This window comes from Atractosteus spatula, chromosome 27 (genome assembly GCF_055471065.1).
Source record: "Atractosteus spatula isolate fAtrSpa1 chromosome 27, fAtrSpa1.hap1, whole genome shotgun sequence".
Taxonomy (NCBI): Eukaryota; Metazoa; Chordata; class Actinopteri; order Semionotiformes; family Lepisosteidae; genus Atractosteus; species Atractosteus spatula.
In genome coordinates, this window is record NC_142732.1 from 7992371 (window position 1) to 8004969 (window position 12599).

Here is a 12599-nt window from a genome sequence, read left to right on the forward strand (position 1 = left end):
TCTCCTATGAATTAAACATAGTCCTCAGAGTTAAGCAGGCCTGTGCAGCTGAGAGGCCTATCTTTAGAGTCTGGGGCTTGGCCACACTGTTGACTCAATGCACAGCAACCCAGGAGGGCAGAGCTGTTTAAATTCAAATTCATATTGATTGAATATTGAATATTGGATTGACCGACCCCGTCGACATGTTAAATATAAATGCTCTTTAACAGCACGGAATGATTTTAAATCTCAGGTGCGACAGTAGAGGGTTGTGAGTGTCTGCCTTTTGTGTTATAGACCACACAAACTTTCTCCTTGTGGCGCATGCTGGCATTGATGCAAGGAATTGGCGATTTTGCCACAGAAAAAAAAAATCACGTGCAGCTTGCTTCTTCCTTGTAGCTGGCTCCATGAATGTGCTAGCGTCTCTCCGAGACGGAGCGCTGAGCTATTGGCTAGCCTGTAGAAAGTATCATGGGGGGGGAGGCTCCGATAGTGGTGAATTCCTTGATGAGAAACCTTAATTGTCATAAACAGGTGTTCACACACGGCACATTTGCAGGCCAGGCAGGTCGAGAGGTGAGAGTGGAAGACTGTACGCCAATAACACTGTGCGCTAAGCGGACAGACCAAGTAAGTTGTCTACAGCACGCACCTCTGTACGCTGACCTGTTGGATCTGGAGAAGAAACACAACACAAGGCCTTCTCCATCCCTATCACCAATGGTATAAAAGTTTCCTCCTTCACTGCGTTGATGAATGCAGCCAAGTAAAATATTTACTCAGTCCGTCTCCTGTCCTGTACCTGCTAATGGAAGGCGGTACTCATCTTCAGCTAGGAGAGAAAAGACAAAACAGTTTGATGAATGAATTTGTACACCATGTCCATTATACTTGTAACACTAGAATTCAGTTAATTATCGCAATGTTTATTTTAGACATGGAGCACTGGAAAAATCTTGGGAATACAATTTCACTATACATAAAATAATTCTGAACACAGCAGTATGAAACAAACAGCAGAAAAATCTGACAAAAAGAAGCGTTTGCTTTAAAACAATACAGAACGACGAATAAGAGTAAATCAGATAAGAATACCATTTTCTTCAATACGATGAAATCCCCTATTCTTGGCGGTGTCTTTCGGGACTGTCATGGCGCCGGACTCTGACGCGGCTCGCTGATGACGTAGTTATGCAAACGCCCAGGCCAGCCCGCTGTTCTCCGGAGCTTCACTTCCAGCTGAGCAAAGATGGCCGCGTCCATATCTCAGCAGCTTGAGGATTTATTAAACCCCTTACCGAAATTCCTGGACCCTGAGGACGACCAGGATGAAGGTATGCTGTATTTTTTAACTGGGTACTTTCCTCCGCCTTAGAGGAAAGACTGCATTGTCGTTTCTTACGATTTAACCACAGCGTCGTAAGCTGTAGCGGCAGCACAGCACGGGCGGTTCTTCCCTCAGCTCGGCGTGCTGAGCGCATGTTTGGTCCCGGTCCGGCATCTCTTCGGTCGGCAGCGTGGTTTGTGTTTTTTTTTTTCCCAGGGCTAACCTGCCCCTCAGTCCTGTCGCCGAGCTTGTTTCCCCTGTACAACACAGCCGAAATGCGTCGCCGGCTGTTGCCCAGAGTAACTTTCCCGGCTTCGTACGAGCCTCTGCTTCCCGCTGTTAGTACTCGCGGGGAGGCTGAGCAGCCGGTCGGAAATGAAAGTACTTCCACGAAATGTGGGTTTCACTCTCGCTGAAATGGATAGGGGGGGGGGATATTGCCGCTAGCTCGCCACCGCCGACCGCTCCTGCCCGGGCTGCGAGAGTGTGCCTCCCCGCAGGACAGGGCGGACATCTTGAGCCCGGAGGTTATACACGGTACACAGGTGTCGCCTGTTTTTAAAGGCTGGGAGCGCTTGTGAGTTATTGGCCAATTAAGTCTCCAACGTCATGAAACTGGGATTTCTGAGGGACTGGTGGGTGTTAAGGATTCGGTATTTTAGAAGATAAGAACAGCATTCACCCCTGCAACAAACCCACTTGGTCTTTCATTGATTCGAGGACCTGGTACAGCCGTTTCTTCTTTCCAAAGAAGACGGGGGATCGGCTTCATCAACTTGTTCCACACCCCCACACCCCTTTGTGTAAGGTGCCACAAAGGACTCCTGTCCTTGGGTTTGTGTTTCACAGTTGGTTCTGAAGTCCGCCGCATTAACTTTGCCAGTGCCTTTGGGGAGTTTTGGATTTGCTTTCTCCACGTCCTCTCGTAGTCTTTGTTCGGGACTCGGAAGGTTCAGCTGCGTCAGTCTGCCAGCGTAGGGTATCTGGGTGCTTTCATCAGGACTTGTACCAGAGCAGCAACATCTTTTCTATAACGTGTCAACCACACTCCCACACAATATTCTAAACGGGGCCTAACCATACAGTGCATTATACGGTTTTAACATCCTCTGATGTAAATTATACACTTCTGACTGCCTATCTAACCTTGTCTGCCTTTTTTATTGCTTCCCCACATTGTCCAGAAGATACAGTAATGAAACGTTTGTCATCTTGCTTCATTTGCACAAATCATATGCTTAATCAATCCCATTTAATCAATTTTTCTACTTTTTGCTGAAGTTGGAAGTTCTTGAAACCGCTGTCTTTCCATAGGGATTCTGGACTCTGACTGGCTACATTATTATTATTATTATTATTATTATTATTATTATTATTACAAAGCAGAGGAAGGCTCTCCTAACCCACAGTCCCTACCCATAAGTCCAGACCTTTTCTTAGGTTAATCAGTATTGATAGCCAGTAGGAGTTTGTACTGTTTCTTTAGCAACAGAACTGTGGGTTTATGGGATGGTTCAGGGGTGCTTTCTAGTGGTTTAAAGAAACGCGTAGTAGGTCTGTGCTCAGAGAAAAAAGATGCTCCTGGGTGTAGATGCTGAAGGTCAGACTTTTCTTTGTTATGATCATAACATAACCATAATGTTTATGGCTGTATTATGATCTGGACATTTTAAAGTACAATTGGATTTTAAGATTTTAATTTATGGGAAAGATCTTAACGAATTAAACATTAATTTTGGTGCTTAATTACTCTATGCAGCATATGTTTAATACTGATAAATTGTCCCCATTTCCTGTTGAATGAACAGCTTATCTTTGTTACAGATTTAATTGGGAGAGTAATGTCAAAATAGTTTTATGAGCAATTTATTATTAATCAGCAGAATATGAAGACTAACAGTGTCTAAAATCACGTACTTTTTTAAAGTCCCCAAGAGTAAAGAAACTCGCCATCTCTAACAACTCATTCAGGCTGCCAGTTTTATTTTTTATTAATCTGCTTACCTTTTAATACATTTATTGAATACAAATCTTACATAGTCTTAAATAGGGCTATTAGAATTAAATTCACATATTATATTTGACGTAAAAGGTCTTGAAATAAGAGCTATAATATTCTTCATCACACTCTGTAGGGTGTAAAATAACATTACTAGTTATTTTTTAATTTATGTGCTTTTAGAGTGCACAATTTGCATGTTTAAGAAGTTGTCATAAACCCTAAAATTAGACACTAAAGTGATATTAAAATAATAATTCTTTACACTTATATAGCGCTTTTTTGGACACTCCACTCAAAGCACTTTCAAAGTAATGGGACTCCCCTCCACCACCACCAGTGTGCAGCCCCACCTGGATGATGCACCAGTAGGCTCCCCACACACCAGCTCTCAGTGGGGAGGAGAACAGAGTGATGAAGCCAGTTCAGAGATGGGGAATCTTAGGATTGATAAAGGCCAGGGGGGAAATTTGGCCAGGACACCGGGGTAACACCCCTACCCTTTTCGAGAAACCCTGGGATTTTTAATGGCCACAGAGGGTCAGGACCTCGGTTTTATGTCTCATCCGAAGGACTGCACCTTTTTACAGTGTAGTGTCGCTCTTACTATATTGGGGCATTAGGTCCCACACAGAACGCAGGGTGAGCGCCACCTACTGGCCCCACTAACACCTCTTGCAGCAGCAACCTAAGTTTTTCCCAGGAGGTCTCCCATCCAGGTACTGGCCAGGCTCACACCTGCTGAGGTTCAGTGGGCTGCCAGGCTGCCAGCTGTGATTTGCAGGGGGATAGAGTTGCTGGCTATGAGCTGTAGCTCCAAGTTGTTGCAAGCCATGTTTTCTTGCTTGCTGGGGTAGGCTCCGGCTCCCCTACGGCCCTGAATTGGGTGAAGAGGTTGGAAGATGGATGGAACCCCCTCATCCGCCGGCTTTCGTTTTCTCTCATTTCAGTTACGCCATTGAACCCTCAATTCGATTAGTAATTGGATTAATTAGAACTCTTTGTTTTGAGCTCTTAAACAGGTTGTCTGTTTCCTTTTACCTGTTTCATTTTGTAAGTAACTTAAAATGTCCTGGTTTCAAGCAGGTGCACCCTTTGAAAAGGTTCCAATTAAGCAAGGGAAGACTTTCATATACATCTGTATTTGTTGTTTCTAGAGAGGCAGAATAATCGAAAGCACCACTTTGCATTATTACCACTCCAGTTGATATCTAGTAGTGTACTTAAAAAAGGGCACTTGTGCAATGAGTGACTGTGTGAGGAATCCATTTAGAATCGCCGTGTCTGCGATCTCAGACTAAAAATGGCCTGGCTGCTGACACCAGGATCGTCACAGCGCAGGAGCAGCCATTACAAAATGACTCAATCAGTGACTTGTGAGTGTGGGGCTGACTGATTGCTATTTGGTAATGAATGTGCTGAAGAAAACAGGCATGCTGACGCATAGCAGGTCTCGCTGAGGACCACGAGTACTCAAAGTCAGGGAGCGATCCGTGTAAACTCATTACAGGTGTGGGTCTGTGTGCGATGTCAAAGAAACAAAACCCGGAATTCGATTTTTTAACATCTGCACATTATTGCGCGCCTGCTGCTTTAGTCTCTGTGTTGGGTAAACGCATCAGTCTGAATAGGAGCCGTTAAATCGCAAGGCATCGTGGGACACTCGGGTGTCTCTGGAGCGAACCCTCGCTCGCTCGCACGCACTCGCACACGCACACGCACACGCACTCGCACTCGCACTCGCACACGCACACGCACACACGCGCCTGTCGCATGAACCTAACTTCTCCCGCTTCTCCTTCCCCGCTGCCAGAGACGAAAGCCAAGGTGATCGAGAAGTTCGACGAGGGGGAAAATGAAGACGGAGAGGCTGCCGTCAGCGGGCTGCGCCGGCGGGCCTCGGAGCTGTTGGCCGAAACGGACCGGCGGTACCTGGGCAGGGCTACCTCCCGCAAGGAGCTGCGCCGGGACGCGGAGAGCTCCGGTGAGTCTAGGATCGTTCTCCCGGGCCGAGTCCCGAGGGGGCGTTCGGGAGTCGGGACCTTTTAGTTCTCACGCATGAGAAGGTTGTTCTTTTCCACTGGATATGAGGATATCATTTAAGTCCAGCACGTCATCCAGATGGGTAACCAACCAACACCAACAACCAAGACACAATGGCAGCACCCAGGGCTGCTGTTTCTGTGTGCTTCCATACGTCTGGTGCAGTCTAGGGCACCGCTGAGCCCTGTCCTCCCACAGCTCTGCTGTGAAACAGCCAAGAGGATGTCTTAACTGGTTTGAGCTTGCACGTAAGATGCACTGTTATTTTGCACTTGCCAAAACAGCTCTCTGTCCCTGCTGTGTGGTCCATGAGGAAATGCATCTTGGGTCCAGTTTGAGTAACTGTAGTGCACTCGTGTCGGTGACCTGTACTGAACTGTGCAGTTTCCCCATGAGAGCTGTGCGTTGAGAGAGTGCATGTCAGGCTATGAACTCCCCTTTATTTGAACACCGTAGATTTGCTTACTAATGGTTTCTAACAATAAGGTGTTTACACCCTGTCTGCCTGCATCGAAAGTGTATTAGGGACTCGTTCGTTTTCCCCAGTGAAAGAGTCTGGGCTGCACTGGTAAGCAGTTGTAGAATTCCAGTGACAAAGAGAGCCAACCCATGCTCACCTCTGCCCTCTAGTGGCAGTACAGAATCTTAACCTGAGAGGTATGCAGCTCCGCATTTTATTTTATGAAGCTGCTGCTAGCTGTGTCCTGCGCAATTTGTTTGGGAAGTTCTCAGGTTTTCATTGCTCTCGGTTCCTACACATAGGGACAGTCGTTTTGTTCTCCTCTCCGTGTCCACCTAAAGCTCGAGTCAAGCCAGGCGTTGTAGAACGCCTCCCTGCGTTCGCTGGATTCGATCTGTGTGCTTTTCTCAGACTCGCGCTGCACGTCAATGCCGGAGCGCTCACCCTCGCCACACGCGCCGTCGTCACTTAAGCTCAGGGTGTTTGTTTGCATGTTACTGTACAGCGACGCATAGCAGCGCTGTTAATTAAAGAAATCCGTACTTATCCAAAGACGGAAATACCTGGATTAAGGCAGAGATTTACAACTCAAACTTGAGACATCGTTAATCAATTTAAACCTATTAGGCAATTCATTTACATTTCTAAGTGAGCATGGTGGTTACTGCACGCACTAATCTGTTCTTCTGCTGTCATTCACAGCTTGCTGATGGGTATTGAATGTACTGAGAACCGGGCAGCTGCATCTTGCTAATCTAACCGTTGTATTTTATGGGAAATTTCCCAAAATGTTCAGTGTGGTTTTGTATTGGACACAACAATTGCTACGTTGAATGGAGTAGTTTAATAATAATGATAATTCCATGTATGTTTATAGCACTTTGCATCCCAAATAATCCCAGTTTAAAATGATAAACCCCAATATACCATGGTCTGTATGCATTGCAGTTGATCTGTGTGTTCAGGTTTCCCGTGTGTTACAGATACAGAAGCTGTTGCCATACTTTAGTTAATTAAATGCCTTTTATGTAGCACTGGCTTGGAAAGGACAGTCACCTTTTGTCACACAGTGTGTCTGGGATTGTGTGTCTCCCCCTGGATGCTTGTAGACAGTTGCTCTTCCTGTGGTATTAGAGACTGGCTCTAAACTCCACGTTTTTGTACAGGAGAGGAGGAGGAGGAAGAGGAGGAGGAGTTGTCAGAAGGCACCTCGGAAGAGGAAGATGAGGAGGGAGAAGACTCTGACATCAGTGATGATGACGGCACACAGATGAAGGCCCTGCTGAGGGAGAAGAAGGCCGATGATTTTGTCTTTCCTAAGGAGACAGACTTTTGCAAATTAGCTGAAGGGATGGAGGAGGAAGGGGAGAGTGAGGAGGAGGAAACGGAAGGAGAGGAGGAAGAGGAGGAAATGGAAGGAGATGAGGAAGAGGAGGGGATGGAGCGGGAAGATGATGAAGATGCTGTGATGACTTTCTCCAAAGAAAAAGTGAGCGAAGAAGTTGAAAAAGGAAAAGCAGTTAAAAACCAGCTCGGTATGTACTCCACACTCCCTGTTCGGTGTAGAACTGCAATTTGTCAGTTACGTTTCTAACTCCTAACTAAAAGCTGCATAGGCTATTTCATACTGTTATGTTATTGTTTTGGTCAAAAATCTTGCTCACATAACATTAGCAAAACTGTTAAACATGTTTTTTGAGATCTTAACATCCTCTTGCCTTCTCTCTCAACTATGAAGACATGATGTGTGTATGTACTTCACCATACAGCAGTCATTTTAAACCTGCTCATCTCCTTTTCACATAATGAATGTTATGAATGCATTGTTTGTTATAAATCGTGATACAAAAAAAATAACCATTTGTGTCAACAAATGTTGCTCGTGGTGGTGTCTTCATACCATCTGCCCTTAACCTGTTAATTCCTATCCACTCAGTCAATCACTTCCTGATTTTAAATCTAAATTGCTTATTTTTGTTATGTAGTGTGTAGTGAAAGTAGCTAAGCAGTACCAGTGAACAAAGTCATTGATCATGGATTTCACGTGGGATTGTTACTTCCTGGAAATTTCTTTTTTTGAAAATTTTTCTTTTTTTCTGTTTTGACTGTCTTGTCTTCTGTATTGTCAGTGCTGTGGGACCAGCTGTTGGAAGGGCGAATCAAATTGCAGAAGGCTCTCCTGTCAGCCAATCAGCTGCCACAGCCACAGGCCTTCCCTTTGTTCAAAAAGAGGGGCGGGGCCGAGTTTGCTGGTGCTCTGAAGAACAGTGAGTGTCCGTTGCTTGCCTACCTGTGTCTGTCCTGTATGTCCATGGGTTCAGTCCTTTCTGTCCCAGATCTCTCCATTGCCTCATTGTTCATTGCTCTTCCGTAGACGATCCTGCTTCTGTCCGGGCGGGATTGATTTAAAGGGGAATGCACTCCCCTGTCTGGCCTAGAGTGCGGAGCTGTGGGTGGTGTGTGTGAACTGGCCTAGAGAGAAGGGGTGGGTGAATACCTCCCTGTTACTGCAGCTTCAGAGCTGCACCCCCCCATTCCTGGGGTCTCAGCTTCACCGGGAGCTGCAGTGCACAGTCAGTCCGCTGGGGTTTTCCACGGTAGTACCTTTCGAAACGCGCCAGTCGTATCTGGTTCCAAGTCTGTGGAAGACGGTCACTGAAGCTGCTCTCAACGGGGCAGAGTAATGAGTCCAGGTGCCAAACGCCACTCATCACGGGGGGGCCAGGGTCATAGCTGTCCCGCAATGCAGGGAGAACTGCAGATAGGATTTGAACGTGGAACTCGCCATCCATGGTGGCATAGCTGCTCCTCATCATCGGTTAATGATCGTACCTGAATGAACGAGGGGCTTTTACCAAAAAACGGCTCCGTTCTTCACGACGAGGACAAGGCCTGTGTTGAGTCTGCAGAGGATCGGTGGCCTCCTGATGAATCAGAAACCGGGCCTCCCCTCTTGCCGTCTCTGGGCCTCGCTCGGTTCCAGCTCCCATAGCACGCTGGCAACCCACAGGTGACCTTTACCCTGGCAGATCGCGGGTGAAGGTCTTTTTTTTCTTTCTTTTTTTATGCATTCCAATTAAAGCGGGCTTGTGCGAGTGCAACCAAGCAGTGCTGTCATTCAGTTCGATTAAAAAGAATGAAGCAGCGACACGTGGCGATGCAGTTAACAGGAATTAAAACCAGAGCCGGGAGGCCGACTTGCAGAGGAAAATGAGGTGCCGTGTGCGCACTCTTGTGTGTAAAATCGGGAGGGTGTGTGCACAGCGTACATTGTGTTAGTCATGTGATGTGTATCGACATATATGTGTGTGAAAGTATACTATATGTGTATAGGATGCTTATATATTATATTAAGACGTTACGATATGAAGTGCTTACAAGCAGTTTTCTGTTTAACGCTGAGCAAATTATTCTTCAGTTTTTGTTCACGGCTTGTGGTGCATGCTTCATCAATTGTGCAACCAGCTTAAGTTGAATACAAGTGTACTAATATTGTACACCAGATGCAGACGTGTGGTTTCCAGCGAGGAAAGAGGAGAATCCGTAAAGGGTGTTGTGGGAAGTCGTGGAGAGCTGACTTCTGCTTTTTATGGGTTGGGGCACCCTGTCTTGCTTGTATCATAGTATATTAGTATATAACCGCATTGTTACGGTCAGGTTTTCTTCCCGGGAGTTTTAGTTTTGTATGCAATTACAGTGCTTAGTCATAGAGTGGCACTGTTCGCCATGGTGTAACACAGGTAACAGATATTTGTCTGGGATAGAGAGAATGTTTCACAAAGAAGGTTTAGATTTTGTTCTGGCATGGCGTTTTGGAATTTTTGGAAAAGACATTTAGGTGTGCATTGAAAGTTTTCAGAAGCGGGATCTGCATTTCATGATGTTTGTTTTTTTGTTTTCCTTTGATGTTGTTCTTTTGATTTTTTTAAACTGTTAGCAATGTGTGGAGATAAGGCACTTACTGTGCAATCACATCTGGTACACAAATGCCGTTTTTTGCCTGGTGATGAATTGTGAAGAGCTACAAGAGCTCTGTGAAAAGCACTTGGAAAATGTTGTTTTTTCAAACAGCAACATGAAGAGCCTCATTTGCGTCTGTCATTTTCTGTGTGATGATGGAGACGAGGAGTTCACATGGAGGCGAGGGGGGGGGGGAGGGAGGGGGGTTGTGGGGTGTTTGTGAGGTGATCTTTCAGCACACAGCCTGGTTACAGCATTCGGAGCAGCTCCATCAGGTCCAGCCTAATTGCACAGCCAATGTCGCAAACGCCTTGCCAGAGATGCACAGCTCTTGCTGTAGGTTTGCTTTCCATCCCAGCACCACATAACACCCACACGTCACCCGGACTAAAAAAACCACACCATCGGTTTAATTTATTGGCACCTGGACCACCCGAACTCTCGACTCCCTGTCTTTAGGTGCTGGGTGCAATGAACCTGTTAGATCTACTGGACTGGACCTCTTCAGGGCTTGGGTTATGTACTCAGCATATTAAAGCTGACAGTTCTTTCAGTCTTTCGGAGGTGGGTGGGTCCCTGTGTACACCTGATCCAGCTTCCTCTGTTAGAGTGGCGAGGTGTAGAGAGCAGAACCTGAAGTTCTGACACCAGGCCTGGCTCGTCCTCAGGCCCTCCTTGCCAGTGCTGGGTGAGAACGGCAAATGCAGGACAGTCTGGACTCAAAAGATTTCTCCCCTCTCTGGATCTCCACATTCCATACTGCAAGGGGTTAATTTGTCTTTTTTCTTCTTCCTTTCCCTTCTCTCTCTCTCTTGTTTTTATGAAATACAAATACAGGGCCTCTCTCCACCATTGCGGCTGTTTCCTGAAGTAGCCAGTTCTGGTTGATGATTTACTGCAAAATTGCTTATAAATTGAAGTAGAAAATGTTTTGCAGACCTGGCAGCTTTCAAGCCTTGCTCCCATTTGTCACCCAGCATTTCCTTTTGTGTATAGTACAGGAATTAATTAGGCCTTGCTGCTAGAAAAGTTTACAGCTATAATTTATGGGAGATGAAATTTCTGGGAGGGAAGCAGTATTGTACCGGTCCCCCCCCCCCATTTTTTCCTCTCTTTTGTCTCCAGCTGCGCGCGTTTGAATTCGACTGGAGCGTTTCTTTGTCGGCCGCTGTACCGTTTCCCCCGGCACGCCAGGGTGATCTCCCCTCACCCACCCCCCCCCCCCCCATACCAAACTGTTCATCGTATTTTGTCTAGGTGGTTGTCGTGGCCCTGATATAGGCAATCCCTTCCTGTAACTAATCAGAACTCGTTAACCGAGCTGCTTAAACCGCACCTGACGATGACTGAGCACGTACAAGCAGGGAGCTGCGTCAGCATGCGTAGGCTGCAAAGGAACAAGCAAAGGTTTATTCCAGTTAGTAAAAAAGAAAAGGAAAAACAAGACAGAGACGCACATTTCAGCAGTGGGGTCTTGTTCAGGTGTATTATGAAGAAGGCTCCACAGCCGAAACATTGTGTCTCTTTTATTTCCAGCAAAGAATGACTGAACATGTCATCCAGTGCCTGTTTCTCATGCAGTATGCACGCGACTTCATCCAGAGCAAAGAGAGCTGGAGTTACAGTTTTCCTCACAGTTGCAAGGCAACACTGGAGTCTAAATCCACCCGTTTTGCTTTCCTCGGGGCTCGTGAACCTGGTCTTATCGTCAAGGATTTCTTTCCTTTCCATCGGGAAAGAACCGGACCCAGTGCCGGGTGTGAGAGGGGGCTGGGGTCTCAGAGCGACCGGCAGCAGGTTGTTCGTGTTCTCTTGCTGGGGCTGAGTGTCGCCCTGCAGCGTTTGAATTGGTGGTTTGGGGTTTTCGTGCCCTTGTGAAGCCTGTGTGTGAAGCTCTGGGCGCCACAGTCTGAGCTGCTCACGGTGCCCGGAGTGGCCCTGACCACTGTACCTGCACTGTCCACAGGCAAGACTCTCGCACTCTGTTCATTCTAACTGTGCAGATCAACCTTGCTTTTCCGTATGTGACATCATTGTCGTTTGTGTCCTAAAGAGATTGAACACTGTCTGCAGCACCAGTCCTCCGTGTGCCTGGCTGTTCCTCTGCCGTCTATATCTGTGGCATTATTTAGGTTTTCTCTTTAAACGTACTTACTGACTCTTTTGATGGGGGGCACTCTTGGCATGACTGGAGTCCCAAAACTGGAAGGCGATTTAGATGTACCCAGACATAGTGTAGTCTCACCTTGACGAAAACCAGCTGTGCAGTCGCCAAGGCTGACCCCTGAGTGAGCGGCATCTCACATCTGTGTGTGGTCTAGGTGTCCTCACACAAGTACTCAGCAGGTGTAGTAAGTTATGGTCAAGGATTTTAATGTGTTTGTGGGCCGTTGGTTGCCTTTTACAAATCTCTAATGGTGGGGATCTGTAATGTTAGTGATCTTGTTATGTGGGCTTGACAACTGTGGCTGGGCTTTTAATATTTTCCCCCTCATGGATGGGTAGTCCGCAGTCTTCACAATAATCACTCACTCCGCTTTGTAATCAATGCCCACAGTAATAGGATTCCTTTGGCCACTGGCAATTAATAAATTTGTGTCTTTTTTTTTTTAAACACTAGTGAGCTGAGCTTGAAATTACCAGTGACTGGCTTTTGCTCATTTGCATATTTATTGCAGTTGAAAAAAAATCCCAGCAAATGATTGATGTTGAGCCTGCCTTCTGAATTCCAAACAGCACATTATTATGAAATGAAAAAAAAATGCTGGTGTACAGTTGATTAAAGTTGAAGACGGCGGGATAAGCAAGCGCTTTTTTTTTTAGGA

At 46.4% G+C, this 12599-nt stretch overlaps 1 protein-coding gene across 1 annotated transcript in view; it reads left to right on the forward strand.

The window, feature by feature from the left end:
• The first annotated feature begins 1203 nt into the window (after positions 1-1203).
• aatf (apoptosis antagonizing transcription factor) overlaps positions 1204-12599 on the forward strand; it is a 36817-nt gene continuing 25421 nt past the window's right edge. The window contains exons 1-4 of the mRNA XM_088906658.1: positions 1204-1319; positions 5125-5295; positions 6981-7349; positions 7944-8081. Of these exons, the coding sequence (XP_088762784.1) occupies positions 1235-1319; positions 5125-5295; positions 6981-7349; positions 7944-8081 (763 nt within the window). The 5' untranslated portion in view covers positions 1204-1234. The remainder of the gene's footprint in view (positions 1320-5124; positions 5296-6980; positions 7350-7943; positions 8082-12599) is intronic.